Raw genomic sequence first — 17,367 nt, forward strand, 5'->3', positions numbered from 1 at the left:
ATATTTCTATTTTTAATTTTTTGAGAAGTCTCCTTATTGTTTTCTAAAGTGGCTGCACCAGTTTGCATTCCCACCAGCAGTGTATGAGGGTTCCCTTTTCTCTACATCCTCTCCAGCACTTATTTCTTATCTTGTTAATTATAGCCATTCTGATGGGAATGAGGTAATAGCTCATTGTAGTTTTGATTTGCATTTCCCTAATTAGTCATGTTGAACATCTTTTGATGTGCCTGTTGGCCGTCTGTCTATCTTCTTTGGAAAAATGTCTGTTCATATCCTCTGCCCATTTTTTCATCAGGTGGTTCATTTTTTTCTTGTTCAGTTGTATGAGTTCTGTATATATTTTGGAAATTAACCCCTTGTCAGATATATGACTTGCAAATATTTTCTCTCATTTAGTGGATTGTCTTTTCATTTAGTTGGTGGTTTCTTTTTCAGTGCAAAAGCTTTTTAGTCTGATGTAGTCCCATCTGTTTATTTTTTCTTTTATTGCTGTTGCCTGAGTAGGCATGGTATTCGAAAAGATACTGCTAAGACCAACATCAAAGATTATACTGCCTGTATTTTCCTCCAGGAGTTTTATGGTTTCAGGTCTTATGTTCTAGTCTGTAATCTATTTTGAGTTAATTTTTGTGTATGGTATAAGATAATGGTCTACTTTCATTCTTTTGCGTGTGGCTGTCCAGTTTTCCCCACACTGTTTATTGAACAGACTGTCCTTTTTCCATTGTATGTTCTTAGCTCCTTTGTGGAAGATTAGCTGTCCTAGATGTGTGGTTTTATTTCTGGGCTTTCAATTCTGTTCTGTTTGTTTTGTTTTTCTAAGTGAGGGGATGGGGACTATCCTTTTGACACTTAAAGAGGAATAATTTAAATTATTTATAACAAAGTTTACCAGTTCTTTAAGGTTTTTGGGGAAGCATTTATGCATTTAGTCACCTTGGAAGAATTTGTATTTTGAAAGTTAATGAGCTACTTTTGAACAGTTTTTGTTTTGGTTTGGTTTTGAATTGTTAGTATTTGTGTATGTTTCATCAGAATCTTGGAATCTTAGCGTTGGAAGGAACCTTAATATACAATCTTCCACCTAAAGCTTGAATTCTCCTCTCTGTGGAAATTCATTCTAACTTCTGCTTGGCCAGTTCAGTTCTAGAGGCCTCCAGAAACAGCTTTCTTCATCTTTGGATGCGTGTCACTGTTAATGTTTTTCATTCTCTTTAGCCCAGATCTACCTATCTTTTTTAACTATAGGAATTAGCCAAAAATAACAAAACATGATATTTATAATTAATTGTTTAGAGCCACAGAAGTTATTGAATGGCTATAAAGGAACTGCTACAGATTACAATTAATTCTATTTAACTGTGGAAATAAAGACCAGGTTAATTTCCTAAAATCCTTCTATATATTACATCTAAGACTTGGAGGTGATGTCCTTTGTTAGGCACTTGTCTTTTGTCATTACTTTCTTGAAGACTATTTTATCTTAAACTAATCACCCCAAGTTAAAGTTATTTCAGATTATCTTCATAAAACTTAAATTTAAATCTTTATTAGTACACAATAAAAATCACACTTTTGCCAGGACTTTTTAAAGGAATTCTTTTAAGATTTTGGCATTAATTTTTAATACGTTGTTTTCCCAAGATTTACTACTTAAAGCTTATTTTCAGAAAAACATTTGGAGCTTTTTAAATTCTTTTTTGAAAAAGAAAGGAAAACATCTCATTAAAGTAGAGGGATTTCCAGTTGTACTATATAACAGCGGTTTCCAGTACCTAATAATGAAATAAGTTCTATTAACAAAGGTAATACAGCAACTTTTTTTATTATATAAATTATGTTTAAGGCCAACATATGTTTTTAATGTTTTTCCCCTCCTGTTCTTCTTTCTTCCCAAATAATGAGTGCTTTGATAATACAAGTGTATTTTATTATTATCTAGAACTTAATGTAGTTTAGGAGATAAACCCACTATAAAAATGAACATTATTTATACTGAAACTTTAAAAATATTGCCATCACACCTCTCTTTCACCGTTATGGATAATGAAGAGTTGACTAGATATGAGTAGACGTAACTTTTCTCTAAGTTACTTGGAGGGTTTCTTATTTAATATTATCTTCTTTTATTATATTATTAAGAAATAGACGAAGCAGTCTCTTTTCTGTAGGTAGGAAAGTAGAGAGCCTAAGTGACAATTTACTTGTGCTTATTTTTTTATCACTTAAGTGTTATATTCTGATTCAGAATTCTCCAACTGGACTTTTATGTATTCTTCTAGTGCCTTCAGAATACTACTAGAATCTGATGAAGACAGACTTCTTGTTGTATTTAATCGAGGGTTGATCCTGATGACGGAGGTAAATATTTTATTGCATTTTATTGAAGATTTTCTCATTTTATGGTTTTCACCAAGACCTGATTTGTGGGTATTTAGAGTTCATGGGAGACTGTTTTACAGGTGTCTGGATTTTAATTATACAGGTCAGTAAATGCTAATGTATATTCCAAGAGTAATTAGGTCACGGTTTTTAGGGTGCCGTTTTCTTTTTCCATAGTAATTCTATACTTTTCTCCTCATTTTGTATTTAGACAACCACTTGAAGTAGACGCGTTTTATTCATTTCATTTGTAAAGGATAGAAACAGAGATGAAATTTTCTTTTGATTTAATCAAGCACACATAATTTCTCAAGAGCTTGATTATTTGACAGAGTTTCAGAAACTGAAATTCGCATCATCAGAGGAAGCCAGTGAGACTATTACAGATGGTTAAAGTCATTTGTTCATTTTTCTCATAATTCTTGAACATCCACAACGAGATTATTGTAAGGTCACAGAGGTGCACTGTACCCTTTAGTCTAATAATGGAGATAAGACGAAAGAGTACATGCCAAGAGTAATATGAGAATTAAGAGGTAGGATAGTTTTTTCAGTTAATGGTATTTATAGAATAAGAATACAACATGTTTGAAACTGCACTTTGGAGAATTGGGACTTGCAGAGATAAGTGGGAGAACATTTAGATAAATGACTTAACCAGTACAGAGGCAAGAGAGTATTGGTTGTATTTGAGAAATGCCAAGTATTTCTGTTTGGCTAAAATAAAAGGTATGTGAAGAAGAGTAGTGAGAATTTCATTCTTTCATTCAACAGATGTTTGAATGTCTACTCTGTGCCAGGCATTGTGCTAGGCACTGGGGATACACCAGTGAACAAGACAGACATGGTTCCTGTCCTCACAGCTTACAGGTTAAATGCCACACAAGTACATTGTTCAGATTATGTACTGCCACAGAATCTAGGCTACAAATTTTGAACTTTGAATTGTGAAGTGTGTGTAGACTATGGGGAACTGATCAGAGAGGATTAGAAACGAGATGCTTTGGTGTAAAATGAAATAGAAAAAAAACTAAGGGTTGAATTAAGCTAATGTAGTTAAAGGAATTAAAAGAATTTAACAAGTCAATATGATTAAAGGAATTTCTACCTTTTGGAGCTCTTTTGCCTCTTTCAGACCTACTATTTTGAGGACGGCTGACAGCCGTTTCTCCATTTTCTATCTTGAGGAACCCTGGAAGGTTAGTTAAAGCAGTTACCTTTTCTCCCTGATCTTCTGCTGTTGTCTCCTGCATTGTAATCTCTAAGGCTTGCAGTCTTACAGCAAAAAAAAAAAAAAATAGCAATTAAACAAATTATTCCTTCAGACTAAAATGTATACACAAAATATCAGAGCTCTGAAGGTGAGGACTGTTTTGTGTTTAAAAAGAGCTGAATGGGAGAATTTGACTTTTGGGTGAAAAGCACATCCATTTATTTTGTGCACATATATATATACACATAGTCTGAGTCTGAAAACATCTGTCATAGGAGATGAGCACTACCATTTTGTGGCTTAATAAAGTAAAAATGAAATGAAGTTTTCCATTTTCTTAAATCACTTGTAGTCATTCAACACACTGCATATGATGTATCATGAAGCCACAGCTTGCCATGTGACTGGAGACTTAGTAGAACTTCTGTCAATATTCCTTTCGGTTTTGAAGTCTACACGCCCATATCTTCAGAGAAAAGGTTTGGTCATTCCTACTTCTGATTTCTGTTAGTTCAACTATTAAAGAATGAAATAAGGCTTTTAAACCCCTTGCTACAGAGAATTTGTCTTTATCTCTAGTTTATGTACAGAAGCTGGGGCTGATGGTAGCTATCAGGTGTTCATATGACCTCCTGATATAAAGCCGGAATGTTCATGTTTGTGTTCATTAAACTTGCCTGAAAAATAGGCAAGCATGTTATGTGTCAAGATTTAGGAGATTGGAAAACATTTCCCAGCACAGTAACAACATGGGTATTTTGTAAATTTTCTTCAGCTGGAAACTTCCAAGACTTAGGTTAGATCATTTTTAGTTTCAAAAGAAGTAACTATAAAACATATCTCTCTTCTGTCCCTGTAAGATAGTATGAACTCTGAACTTCATATAAATTCCTAGAAAATGGGACATATTCATCACTAAATTACGTGCTTTAAGAAATCTGTCGGAACTGGCCTGGTGGCGCAGCAATTAAGTTTGCACGTTCCACTTCTCAGCGGCCCGGGGTTCACCAGTTTGGATCCCAGGTGCAGACATGGCACCACTTGGCAAGCCATGCTGTGGAAGGCATCCCACATATAAAGTAGAGGAAGATGGGCACAGATGTTAGCTCAGGGCCAGTCTTCCTCAGCAAAAAGAGGAGGACTGGCAGTAGTTAGCTCAGGGCTAGTCTTCCTCAAAAAAAAAAAAAAAAAAATCTGTCAGGTTTAACAATAGTAGCCATTTCATGAAAATAATCACTTAACGTTCACTAAAGATGTTTATGTAATTAATTTGAATTTCTTAGTGTTTGCGTTCTGTAGTTTACAATAGAAAATAGTTGTGAGCAAGTTTGATCTCATGGCATATTTATGTGTGCTTTTGTATTTGCAGATGTGAAACAAGCATTAATCCAGTGGCAGGAGCGAATTGAATTTGCCCATAAATTGTTAACTCTTCTTAATTCCTATAGCCCTCCAGAACTTAGAAATGCCTGTATAGGTAAGTTACTTGGAAAATATACTTGTGTAAAAACCTAGTGCAAGAACATTCTGTGGATTTTTTTGTTTTTTGTAAGATGTGATGTTCTGTGGGGTTTGGAAGACATTTGCTTTTTATGTGTAACTCACAGTGGTCAGCAGGTACTAAGAAAATCAGTTTCTGTCTCTTGACTATAATCATCTATGTGATCATGTGCATGTCACTTAATATATCTGGGCTCTTTGACCTCAGGTTATCTCTAGATCTCTTACAGCTCTGAAATCCGATGCTATATAAGCAAAATAGAATCATGCAAATGTTTACAAAGTAGAATTGACATTGTAAAGTGTTGAGGTGATTATCACTGTAAGTTCTTTTGCCTAAAGGTACTTAGTAGCTGTTCTTACACTCCTGAGTATTGTATCTTTTTACTGATTGCATATTTGTAATAAAATAATTTGTGCCTATTAAAGCATCCCCCTTGTATTAAATTTATCTTGAATTTTTTATTACCTTAGAAGTCATTTAAAGTCATCTTTAGGGACTATAACTGTTTATAATTTCTCAAAACAACATGTATAGACAGTCAGTCTTGGCAGGAGTTGGCCTGATTTTCTGTGGAATTACTGGCCTTTATTTCTCCAGCAAGAGAGGAGGGCCACGCAGCAGTAACCTCTGATTGCCAGAAACTCTGCTAGTAGCCTGTCATGATGAGCTTTACTCTTTGGTGATTAGAGGATGAGAATCAGTCCAGCTAGCATCATGAAACATTAAAGTAGGTTAAGGATTATGCCTCAGATTTGAAGAACTTTGAACTGTATATTTCTTTCTAAGCTGCTCTGGTTGATTTTATGAAGACACATGATCAATGTGCATCAAATATTTCCCTCAGTCTCCTTCTCCATGATGCTTCTCTTGGATAAATAAAATAAAAATAAGTCGTTTTAAACTCTGCTTTCTAAAGGATGGCCCTCTTGTGGTTAGTAACTCTGCTGATCGAGATTTGCTTGAGCATCAGGTAGAATTTCTCACAGTGTCAGGAGCTAAAACAGTTTAGACACATTAAAACTTGTCAGCTGCCACACTGCAACTAGTTACCCCAACAGGATTTATGAGTTTGAAACTAGCAGGTAGACATACTCCAATTTTTTAATACCCAAATTGTGTTTTTATTTTCAGATGTCCTCAAGGAACTTGTGCTTTTGAGTCCCCATGACTTTCTTCATACTCTTGTTCCATTTCTACAACACAACCATTGTACTTACCATCACAGTAATATACCAAGTATGTATTAATCTAGCATGGTACTTGAATATAGTGGTTGGCATTTAATCTTTCTACACACAAACATGGAGATTTATTTTTTTTCCATTTATTCTTATTGTACACTTTTAATGTCTTAGTGTCTCTTGGACCTTATTTCCCTTGTCGAGAAAATATCAAGCTAATAGGAGGGAAAAGCAATATTCGGCCTCCGCGCCCTGAACTCAATATGTGCCTCTTGCCCACAATGGTGGAAACCAGTAAGGTATGTTGGGATGCCAGAAAAACCATGTTTCTTTAGTACACAGTAATTTGAAATTTCCCCTCTGGCAGTTACGAGTATATGAGACTTAAATGACCATTTTGTGGATCCTAAGAAGATTAGACTCATTTGGACTTTTTCCTTTTAGTGCTCTGAAATGTTGGTTTGAATATTTGCAAAATCAACAATAAGCACAAGTAGTAAGTTTTTTCCCCCTCAAAAAATACTCTAATAGAAAGCCTTATTAGTATTTGTCTCTAGGCTAAATTATAACTGGGTCATATATCTAAACCTGAAAAGTCAAGTTAGGTACTTACTCTACTGTTAAATTTGGCCATATAATCAATGACTTCTTTTACTGCCCTTTAATTATAATCCTTTGACCTAAGCCTAATATCACTGATTGGTAGATTATCATCATTTGTAGTCCGATTCTTGACCTCTAATGCTTATTCTAAAATAACGCTAATTCTAAATTATAGAGAGAAGGTACATTGACACAGGATAATTTATCTTAGTTTCAACATTTTTTTAAACAATTTTTCCCATTTATCGTGCTTCACTCCACTTCATTCACATGCTCCCTTTCCCGCTATCTTTGGATCTTAAATATATATGTAAGAAGTTCCTATAAGAGAAAATATTAAAAATAATTAACACTGTAGTAATCATTACAGAAATAATTTGGAATCTTTTTCAAAAATCAAATTTAATTCACTCTTCTTGATATGTCTATAGGACTAAAGGGTCACATTTTAAAATCCTACAGTAGTTTTACTTTATTAAAGTATATAGAAATAATGGGTAATTCTAATTGATAGCATTTGCACACTGAAAATAAACTTGTGACAATTAAGATCTTAATAACATTACTAGAAATTTAGAATTTAAAATTAGGTTCTTCTAGAATTTAAATATTTAATCAGCTTTTTAGTTAAATTTATTACGTTTGCACAAAATATGCTCTTTAATTTATTATACAATTTAAGTGCAACCATTTTATCATCTTTAACCTTCAGGGCAAAGATGACGTTTATGATCGTATGCTGCTAGACTACTTCTTTTCTTATCATCAATTCATCCATCTATTATGCCGAGTTGCAATCAACTGTGAAAAATTTACTGAAACATTAGTTAAGCTGAGTAAGTATAAAAGATGAGCAGTAAATTCCACTGAATTATTTTAAGCCCCTAGCCATTCAGGAAGGGGAGAAAAAAATGAGACAATCTTTTTTTTTCTTTCTTAAAGTGAATGTTTAAAAATATTAATTATTCTTGGGAACATTTTTATTTTTATTAAGAAAACACCAACTTACTGGTTTCCATTGAATAGTTCTGCCCAGAGTTTCAGCTGGCCTATAAAGGAGTATGGAGTAGGGCTGATCACTTTTGTACATAGAAGCCCAAATCGTCCTCCATTTACCCAGCAGAATTTAAAAACAAAAAACAAACTGCTCTGCTTAGGGAGGCAGGCTTAGGGATGGACTTCCCCAGACCTGATCTTGAGGGTAAGATGAGATCTCTCCTGCCAGCTGTGCTTTGGAGCTGGCAATGCCAAGAGCAAGCTGAGTGGGCTTGTCAGGGTGAAGCAGAGGTGCATATATGAGTAAATTTAGGAGGTAAGTCTCATAAAATAGAGAGGTGAGTGAGAAGAGGAAAACTTGGAAAGGAAGATACAAGAAATAGAAAACAAGACCATCAGTGAATTATGAAGGGGGAAAAACTCTAATTACTTAATAGTAATTTTGTCTCTCCAAGGATGTGCCTGTGAGCTGTTAGAGAACTGCTCCCTTTGGGTAATCCTTCCCCTCCCTCCTTTTTCTACTTTCCTCCCTCCCTCTCTTATTCTAGCTAATAAGTCTTTAGAAGACATGTAGCTCTCCTCCAGATGTCCCTTATCTCAAGAGCTCCAGAGTTCCCAGGCTCTGTGTGTATGAGTCTTACTTCTTTAGGGATAACCGAGAGTCCTCTCCAGTGTTCTATAGTTTTGTTTCAGAGCATAGGAAGTGAAATACTCATGGAACAACCACCCAGGTCAAGAAATAGAATATTACCATACCTTAGAAGGTCCCCCTTGTGCTCCTTCTCAATCACAGCCTCTTCCTTCCTATGGAAAAAGTTTTGCCCCATTATAGGCAGGGCAAAAGATGTGAAGCTCCCTTAGGTTTCATTCTAAGAAGAAGGAAGTGGTATCATCTGTCAGGGATAATTCCTCTTCAGGAAAACCATCTTATTGGTAAGTGATTAGAGTGTCTTCAGATTTGAAAGGTTGTTCCTTCTACCTATTATCATTAGCTGGTTTTATATATGTGTGTGTGTGTGTGTATGTGTGTGTGTCCCCGAAGTGCCAAGGTGGCGGAGAGGGGAGGTGAGGATATGCTCAGATTGGCGATTTCACGATTACACAGTTGGATCATGGCACTTGGTAAAAAGCTAAAACGTAGCTATGGCAGTGATTAGGTATGAGAAAATATCTAGGAATTCTAGTAACACAGCCTTGCCCCCAGATAAGGAGGGACACTCAGAAAGACGCTGACCTTAAGAAAAGTTGTTGGTAACTGTGTTCATGGATTCATATCAAAAGTTAATGTGAAGAGCTATTTTAGCTACTGGAAAAGCTCTGACCAAATAGTGAATGTTCTACGCTGTTTGGGACTGTCTTCCCCATCAAAACAAATACACAGTTTTAGGGAAATTAAACATAGGAGAAAAAGGAGGGAGGGAAAGGACACACATTTAGCCATCCACATTAGCTGAATCAAGTTTCATAATATTTTATACTCAGATCACTCTTAGAACCATGAAGCGCTGTTGATGCAGCCTCATAGTGTTCCCGTTTGCTACATAAGCACTATTCTGTAGAATCGTGCATGGAAATGTTCTCCAACTGCATCACCGTCCACAATACGATAGCCACGATGAGTGTAGAGAACTTGAAATGTGATTAAAGAACGGAATTTTTATTTTATTTAATTTTAACTGAATTAAATTTAAATAGCCAGATGTGGCTAGTGGCTACTGCGTTGAATAGCACATCTCTAGATATAAACCAAAACCTTCACAGATTGAGCAGGAAAAATGTTTTTTCATGGTTATATCTTGGTTAATGCAAAAATTGGACATTATTTTGAATATGAAACAAGAAAAGACCTAAAAGCAGTGCTTTCCTTATGCCTCTTATAAATGGAGAGATTATGTCCTAGTGTTTGAAGTTGACTCCCTCTTCCAGCTAAAATGACTTTCACCAGGGAGAGGCAGCTAGGAAAGGGCTTGAGAAAACAAAGTCCACATTAATCACTGTAGTGGGAAGCAGAGAGTTGATAAGGAGTTTTTTTGTTTTTTTGAGGAAGATTAGCCCTGAGCTAATATCTGCCACCAATCCTCCTCTTTTTGCTGAGGAAAACTGGCCCTGAGCTAACATCCGTGCCCATCTTCCTCTACTTTATATGTGGGATGCCTATCACAGCATGGCGTGCCAAAGGGTGCCATGTGTGCACTCGGGATCCAAACCAGCGAACCCTGGGCCGCCGAAGCAGAACATGCGAACTTAACTGCTGCGCCACCGGGCCGGCCCTCATAAGGAGTTTTAATTTGTATAATTTTTTTCAAGAAATTATATTTGGCAACAAAGAGAGGAAAGAGTAAGTTTATTTGAGCCTTGAGGTTAGATGGTCCAAGGGCCAGCATATTGTGACCATAGGTGGGATTGTCTCATGACCTATCATTGAATAGAAAGTCATTTCCAGTTTTGAGGAAGTATCTTTGTGGTAATGCTTATATGAGTAATTGAGCAGATTTTAAGATTTGTTAGGGGATAGAAAGAATAATGTAAGAATTATAGATTAGAATTTCAGGGGATAGAGTTGCAGTTGTTAAATAGTGAAGGGAGGGTTGGGATACTTTTAAAGTGAGGACAGTCAGGCATGAGCTTAGGGAAGACAGAGAAAGAGGTGGGGAGAAAATTCAGGGAGGGTGAACAAAGCTACTGACTGCCATATGAAATAACTGTGTGGATGAAACCACACTATTTTGATATTTAAAAATAGCAGAGTTTAGCCAGAAAAATTCTGAAAAAGAAGAATAATAAGAGGGACTGGCACTATTTCTAAAATACAGTAATTTTTAATTTTATTTTTCAGTATTTAATGTATACACATAGTTCACAATTCCAAACAATATCAAAAAGGTACATATCATTCACAGACCTGCCTCCCTACTACTTTTATTCATTTTTTATCTTTTTTTTTGCGTAAAAATAGCAAATATGGGTTTATTTTCTCTTTGCTTACATAAAAGTAAACTGTAATGATTAAAACCACGTGAGGCAGATGCATAAGCAGAAAATAGAAAAACAGCCCCAAAACAGACATGGATACACAAAGACTTGATAGATAAAGATGACATATCAGATTAGTAGAAAATGGGTGGGATTGAGATAATTGGGTAGCTGTCTGGGGAGATGAGAGTCAAGACTTTAATACCTACTTCAGTCCTTAGACCAAAATACGTTCCAGGAGGATTAAAGATTAAAGATTTGTGGAAAATAAAATCATAGAAGTATGTCTTTTAAAAAAAACATAGAATTATATGGAAATTACTTTGAGATTTGAAAGACTTTGTTAAGCAGGCTACAAAACCCAAAAATGATCAAATAAGAAACGGAACTTTTTGACTACATAAAAATTGAAAATACTACGTGTTGCAAAACTCCATAAATTGAATTAAAATACAAACAACCATTGGGGAAAAATATTTGTGTTCTTAACAGATAAATGACTAGTATTACCAAGATAGTTTTTAGGATTTAGTAAGATGGTAAAGAGCATTAAGTAAAATAAGCAAAAGACATATGAACCGGCAGTTCACACACACACGAAAAGGTAAATGTTTGGTAACCATATGAGAAGTTGCCCCGTTTTACTAATAAAGAAAGCAAACAACGATTTCTCTCTTTTTCCACCCCTCAACTTTGAGATAAAGTTTAGATGATAGCCATACTTAAACAATTTGGGGGAAGAAGAGATCTTATAATGGAGTCAGTTCGGGGAGGCAGTTTGGCATTATCAGTTTAAATTGTTCATGCCCTCTGACCCAGCAATACCAGATCTAGGAATCCACCCTGTTCTACTCATAAGAGTATATAACAACATACATAGGATGTTTATTTTCATTTGATTTGTATTGGGTAAAAAATGGAAGCAACCCAAATATCCATCAAGAGAAGCTTAGTTAAGTAAATCATAGTTCATCTGTACTATATAGTCTTTAAAAAGATAGGAATTGTCCTTGGATTACATGAAAAAACCACATTGGAAAACAATCTGCAGAATATGACCACATTCTTATAAACAAGGGGGAAAAATCACTCAGTATACACGGGGGGAAAAAACCCCAAAAAACAGGATTATACTCTGACTGTATAAGGGTAAAATTATAGGGTGCTTTCATTTTCTAGGTTAAATATTTGTAAGGTTTAAATTATCTGTAATGATCATGCATTGGTGTTCTGTATTTGAGAAAAAACAAAATTTTTAAAAAGTAATAGAGAAAACCGGTACTGCAAACTCTAATCATACTATTTTTTTTAGGCACCATTGTTGATATACAAAATTAACAATGAGATGCTCAAGTAAAATTAAACTAAATAACAGATCCTTAGATTTCATCATTTAATTAAATAATTTCCATTTTCAGAGACAAAACAAGAATTTCTATTACCTTTATTATTTAACATTGTTTTGAAAGTTGTCTTAGGACATTAAAAAAAAAATTTTTGCAGGTAACATTATGATGTACTTAGAAAATCCAGAATCTCTAGAATTAAAAAATTAGTATAGTTGGTAAAAGTAAAAAGATTAAAAATTCCAATTATAAAAAACAAAGCTCTGGATCATGTTCACTTTTTTGTGATGTCAAATTGGTACTGAGTGGATAAACAACTGGTTAGCTGTTTCCAAAAGGCTTCTTAGGGTGAATATACTTCAGCCCATTGCCAGTCATTCAGTGCAGATCAGAAACCAGCTTTTACCAGTCCACCAAGGGCAAATCCATTTCTCCTAGGCTGATATTAGTAATTACATTAAAAGACATACTGATAATGCAGAGGTTGGTTACTAGTTTGTTGATTTACAAAGAGGAGGAACTGGCACAGGGATCTGAATATTCCCTGGTAGGGCCAGTACATTTTTTCCGCTAACCTACACAGGAAGCCAAATAAACAACAGCAGGTTGCTTAGTGGATATGAAGTCAGAAGGGGGATTTAGAAGAATCAAATGTGTGATATTCTAAGACTAAAATGTCTTGATTCAGTCTCACAGTGGAGCATTCATTGTGGGCCTTCATCCATTGGCTAAAGCTACCACTTCCCATGGATAATGCTTGGATAGGATAAACACTTGGATGGGATAAACAAAGGATCATAACACAATTCAGATAGGAGGACTTCTAGTAAATATACATATGAAATATTTCATCTTTAGAGTCATCTGAATTACCATTTACCCACAAAAGCAGATTTAATAATACATCCAGCAGCTTCTACAGTAAGGTGTTATTAATGAGGAAAACATATGTTTGGAATAGTTTGTGATTATTGTATATTAGTTCTTTTGGGGATGGAGATGGGGGAGGGTAAGGATCCCGTTGCAGATGCCTGAAGTCACAGGATGAAGAAAAATAAGTGGTACAAAAAAAAACACTATGTTTTAGGCCTGCCTATCCTGTTTACTGAGGCAAGGCTTAGACATGTGCCTGAGAACTTTGGTGTTTGCATCTCCCTGTGCTTGAACCCTGTAAGTGAGACATCCCAGAATGTATTGGAGGAGGAGTGTGTGCAGTAGGATGGCATTGGCCTCTACCTTGAATCACAGAGCTGCTTTGTGAAAATGCTAGAAAGAGAGCGAAACTGTCGCTCTGAAGGAGTGGCCTTTCTTCCAAAGGAGATGCAGTTCAGAGAGGGAATAGGGAGGACCGTGAAAGAGGTGTCTTCAGCTCACCATGAGTGGCACAGTGTTTTCCGGAGTGTAATGTAAAGATGGTCCAGGGAAAATAACTTTTATATTAATATGTATGTATGGATCTTACTTTTTATAAAAATATATAACTAGTACACCGAATCCATGATTTCCTAGGTGTTGCATATATTGTTCTTATATCACCTAAGATAAGGCTAATGTATTAGCCTCTCAAAGTGAATCTAAAGAACAGTATTAAGTAAATAGTACAGGTGTTGGACAGATATGAAGATGATACATGAATGACTAAAGTTTGGGAAAATACTGATTATTGAAAAGATTATGGGCTTTAAGAATCAGATAAATCTGGGGTAGATGCAACTCTATCACTCACTGGCTTTTGGGATAAACCAGAGCAGGTTACATACTCTCTCTGAGTCTGATTTCCTCATCCAAAAAAGGGGTGGGGAGAATGAGGATAAAACACCTCCTCCCAAAGTTGCTGAAAAAATTAAATGTGATTATCTAACATACCTAGCACAATAGATGCCAGTACATGTTTATTTCTTGTATCAGAATATCAATTGGAAGTCATATCATAGAAGGCCTCTATGTTTTTTTGTTTGTTGTGGTAGTGCTGTCTTTTTGGTAGTTGTGGAAAATAGGAATAAAGATTGTTTTACTTTGAGGAATAATTGGAGAAACGAGAATAAAGACTACAGAAACTTAAATTGTAATGTACAGTTGGCTTTCACATGAGAGGGTTTATGTTAGGGCAGCCTCTGGTTCAGGGGTTGACAGAGTCTTTCTGCAAAGGGTCGGCTATTAAATATTTAGACTTCACAGACCATATACAATCTCTGTTGCATATTCTTCGTTTGACTGTGTTTTTTGGGTTTTTTTTTTTTACAATCCTTTAAAAACGTGAAAGCCCTTCTTAGCTCATGTGGCCATGCAGAAACAGGCCATAGGCTGCATTTTGCCCGAGGAGCAGAGTTTGACAGCCACTACTCTAGTTTTATGGGTAATGTGATGCAGGGTCATAGGAGCATAGGAACTCTTCCCTGTAGCCAGCAATTTTGATGGCATGCCCTTGTTTGCTTATGTGTATTGTGATGATGTGGTGGATGAATGCCTCTGACCCAGACCTGTTTAGGTTAAGATAAAGGAAAAAGATGATAGAGTTTCCTTGGGTCTTTACAAAGGGTTTAATCTTGACAGAAAAGTAAGTAAATAGGCTTACCCACAAAAGGGAGTCTAGAATCCTTGGATGACTAAATTGAATGACTTATCTGACTTCCCTTTCTAAGATTTTCTTAAATCCTTGGCCTAACCCAGAGGTTGGCAAACGACAGCCCACATGCTGCCTGTTTTTGTATAACCAATGAGCTATCTGCAAGCTAAGAAGAGTTTTTACATTTTTTAATGGTTAAAAACAAATTAGATTATTCTAAATATTTTGTTGGGGGGATTTGGGGAGAAAAAGCAGGGGGGAAAAAAAAGGAAGATTGGCAACAGTTGTTAGCTCAGGTGCCAATCTTTAAAGGGGCCAGCCCGGTGGTGCAGCAGTTAAGTTCGCATGTTCTGCTTTGGCGGCCTGGGGTTCACTGGTTTGGATCCCAGGTGCAGACAGGGCATCGCTTGACAAGCCATGCTGTGGCAGGCATCCCACATATAAAATAGAGGGAGATGGGCACGGATGTTAGCTCAGGGCCAGTCTTCCTCAGCAAAAAGAGGAGGGTTGGCAGCAGATGTTAGCTCAGGGCTAATCTTCCTCAAAAAAATAAATAAATAAAAATTTTCAAAAAAGTTCATAATCTTTAAAAAATAAATATTTTGTGACACATGAAAATTACATGAGATTCAAATTTCAGTGTTCTTACATAAAGTTTTATTGAAAGACAGCCACATCCATTCATTTAGTGTTGTCTGTGGCTGCTTTCATACTACCTCTGCAGGGTTGAGTAGTTGCAACAGAGATCATATGGCTGCAAAGACAAATATTTATTCTTTGGCTTTTTACAGAAAAAAGTTTGCCAACTTCACGTCTAACACATAATTTTTTCTTAACTGGAGGACGCTAGCTGTTAATATATTTCTCTTTCTCCATGATTATACTTTCTCTAGGGGTGGGGTGTGGAGAAGGGGAAATTTGTGACTGTGGTATTGCCACTTCTGTGCTTTGAGAGGTAGGAGGGCAGAGGGTAGAACAAACTTCTTAAAGACATACATGACATCTGGAATAGTCAAGAAGAGGAAAGGTTAAAACCATGGAGGTTCCAAATAGGACGCTGACATACAGCTAAGTATGGTCCACCCAAAAGACCCTGGGGACAAGACTAGAAGCTGTTAGAGCAGTGTTTACCTAAATCTAATATGGAAGATAATTCTCCCTATCTTTGGAGAAATGAGGTAAAAGAGGAAAGAACGATGTTTTCTAATTCTCCACATCCTCTTTTTGACCTTGCACCCCTGCAGTCTAGCTATTCCATGAAAATTATCTTTAATACGCAGAGGTGGTACCTTGATCCAAGAAAGCTTTGGAACCACTTGCAGTAATCTTTACAAAATTGTCCCAGTTAAAGTTATAATACTCCAAAAGCAGAGTTGGTTTCAGTTGCCTCAGATCCTTCTCGGAATGAGGTGTGGGATATACATTAATTTAGTCAAAGTATACTACATTCTAAATTATTTCACTGGTTAAAACATTGGAATGAATCCCGTTTAAGTATTTTATATTTTTCTAAAACATGTAGAAAATATGCATAGTTTTGACTAGAAATAGCTATAATAATGTATCTCTGCAGAGTTTAATACCTCAGTAGTGTAATTTATAATTATAACCTATTCTGATTTCTTTTCAAATATTAGGTGTCCTAGTTGCCTATGAAGGTTTACCACTTCATCTTGCACTGTTCCCCAAACTCTGGACTGAGCTATGCCAGACTCAGGTAAAGAAAATGAGTTTTAGATGATTTGGTCTTTCATCTCATCTGACCACGTGGTCAGTGATGTTAGGAACAATGGGTTGAAAACTGGCTGAATTGGGGATGTTGCAGAATCTTTATGGGTAAAATATGATTAATGGAAATAATAACTATTAAGCATTGGGCATCTAGTTGCCCTTTGAGGTTTTTTACTTCAGAAGATTTGTATCACAGAGGATATTCCAAATAAGCTCTATTTTATAATGGAATTCCTCATTTATAGGTCAATCTAAGCAGTTGTAGTGAGTCTAAAATAGGGAGATACAGGGAAAGAAGACATATGGCACTTCTTACTCTTCCCTCCCCTCCCCCATTCCAAAAGCTCTAGCAGAAACCATTTCAGCAATCTGTCCTTCACCTCTGCTTATCTGCTACCTCAGAGCAGTTTTTCAAGAGTCTGATGCACTTGTCTTAACAGCAGTCTCAAGAGTAGAAAACACTGTACCCTTCCTACTTAAGTATCTAAGAGCCAACCCCTTAAAATAAAGTGGGCACCTGAAGAATGCTTGTTAAATTGTGGAGGGAGAATGGTGGGGAGAGGAGGAGAAACCAGATTGGTCCTAAGGTTTGGCTCATCCTTTGGCTCAGGCATAAAGCATCCCCACTCTAAGACCCTGAAAAAACTAATGGTTTCTTGCCTGGTGATGAGTTTAACCTTCCTTAGGCATCAACTTTTACCCATGTTGTAGTATCTGAACTGCTTGGAGTCTGGTCCGGCCTCCTCCCAGGGCCGGTGGTGCTGTATATTCTCTTAATGGATGTGTGTCACATGGTACTGTAATCGTCGTCTATCTCCTTGTCCCAGACTGTGAGCTCCTTGAATCTAGAAACTTTATCTGAGTCATCT

At 36.2% G+C, this 17,367-nt stretch overlaps 1 protein-coding gene across 5 annotated transcripts in view; it reads left to right on the forward strand.

Moving 5' to 3' along the window:
• The window catches only part of USP34 (ubiquitin specific peptidase 34), a 251,930-nt gene that overhangs the window by 230,463 nt on the left and 4,100 nt on the right, over nucleotides 1-17,367 (forward strand). For 2 of the 5 annotated variants that reach the window (XM_046661132.1, XM_046661133.1), the window contains exons 70-76: nucleotides 2,286-2,364; nucleotides 3,951-4,077; nucleotides 4,968-5,075; nucleotides 6,234-6,338; nucleotides 6,458-6,582; nucleotides 7,599-7,722; nucleotides 16,405-16,484. In XM_046661132.1, the coding sequence (XP_046517088.1) occupies nucleotides 2,286-2,364; nucleotides 3,951-4,077; nucleotides 4,968-5,075; nucleotides 6,234-6,338; nucleotides 6,458-6,582; nucleotides 7,599-7,722; nucleotides 16,405-16,484 (748 nt within the window). Of the gene's footprint in view, nucleotides 1-2,285; nucleotides 2,365-3,159; nucleotides 3,528-3,950; nucleotides 4,078-4,967; nucleotides 5,076-6,233; nucleotides 6,339-6,457; nucleotides 6,583-7,598; nucleotides 7,723-16,404; nucleotides 16,485-17,367 lie in introns of those variants that run through there. The other 3 variants (XM_046661134.1, XM_046661135.1, XM_046661136.1) reach the window with 3 other exon arrangements.

The sequence above is a fragment of the Equus quagga genome, chromosome 5 (genome assembly GCF_021613505.1).
Source record: "Equus quagga isolate Etosha38 chromosome 5, UCLA_HA_Equagga_1.0, whole genome shotgun sequence".
Lineage (NCBI taxonomy): Eukaryota > Metazoa > Chordata > Mammalia > Perissodactyla > Equidae > Equus > Equus quagga.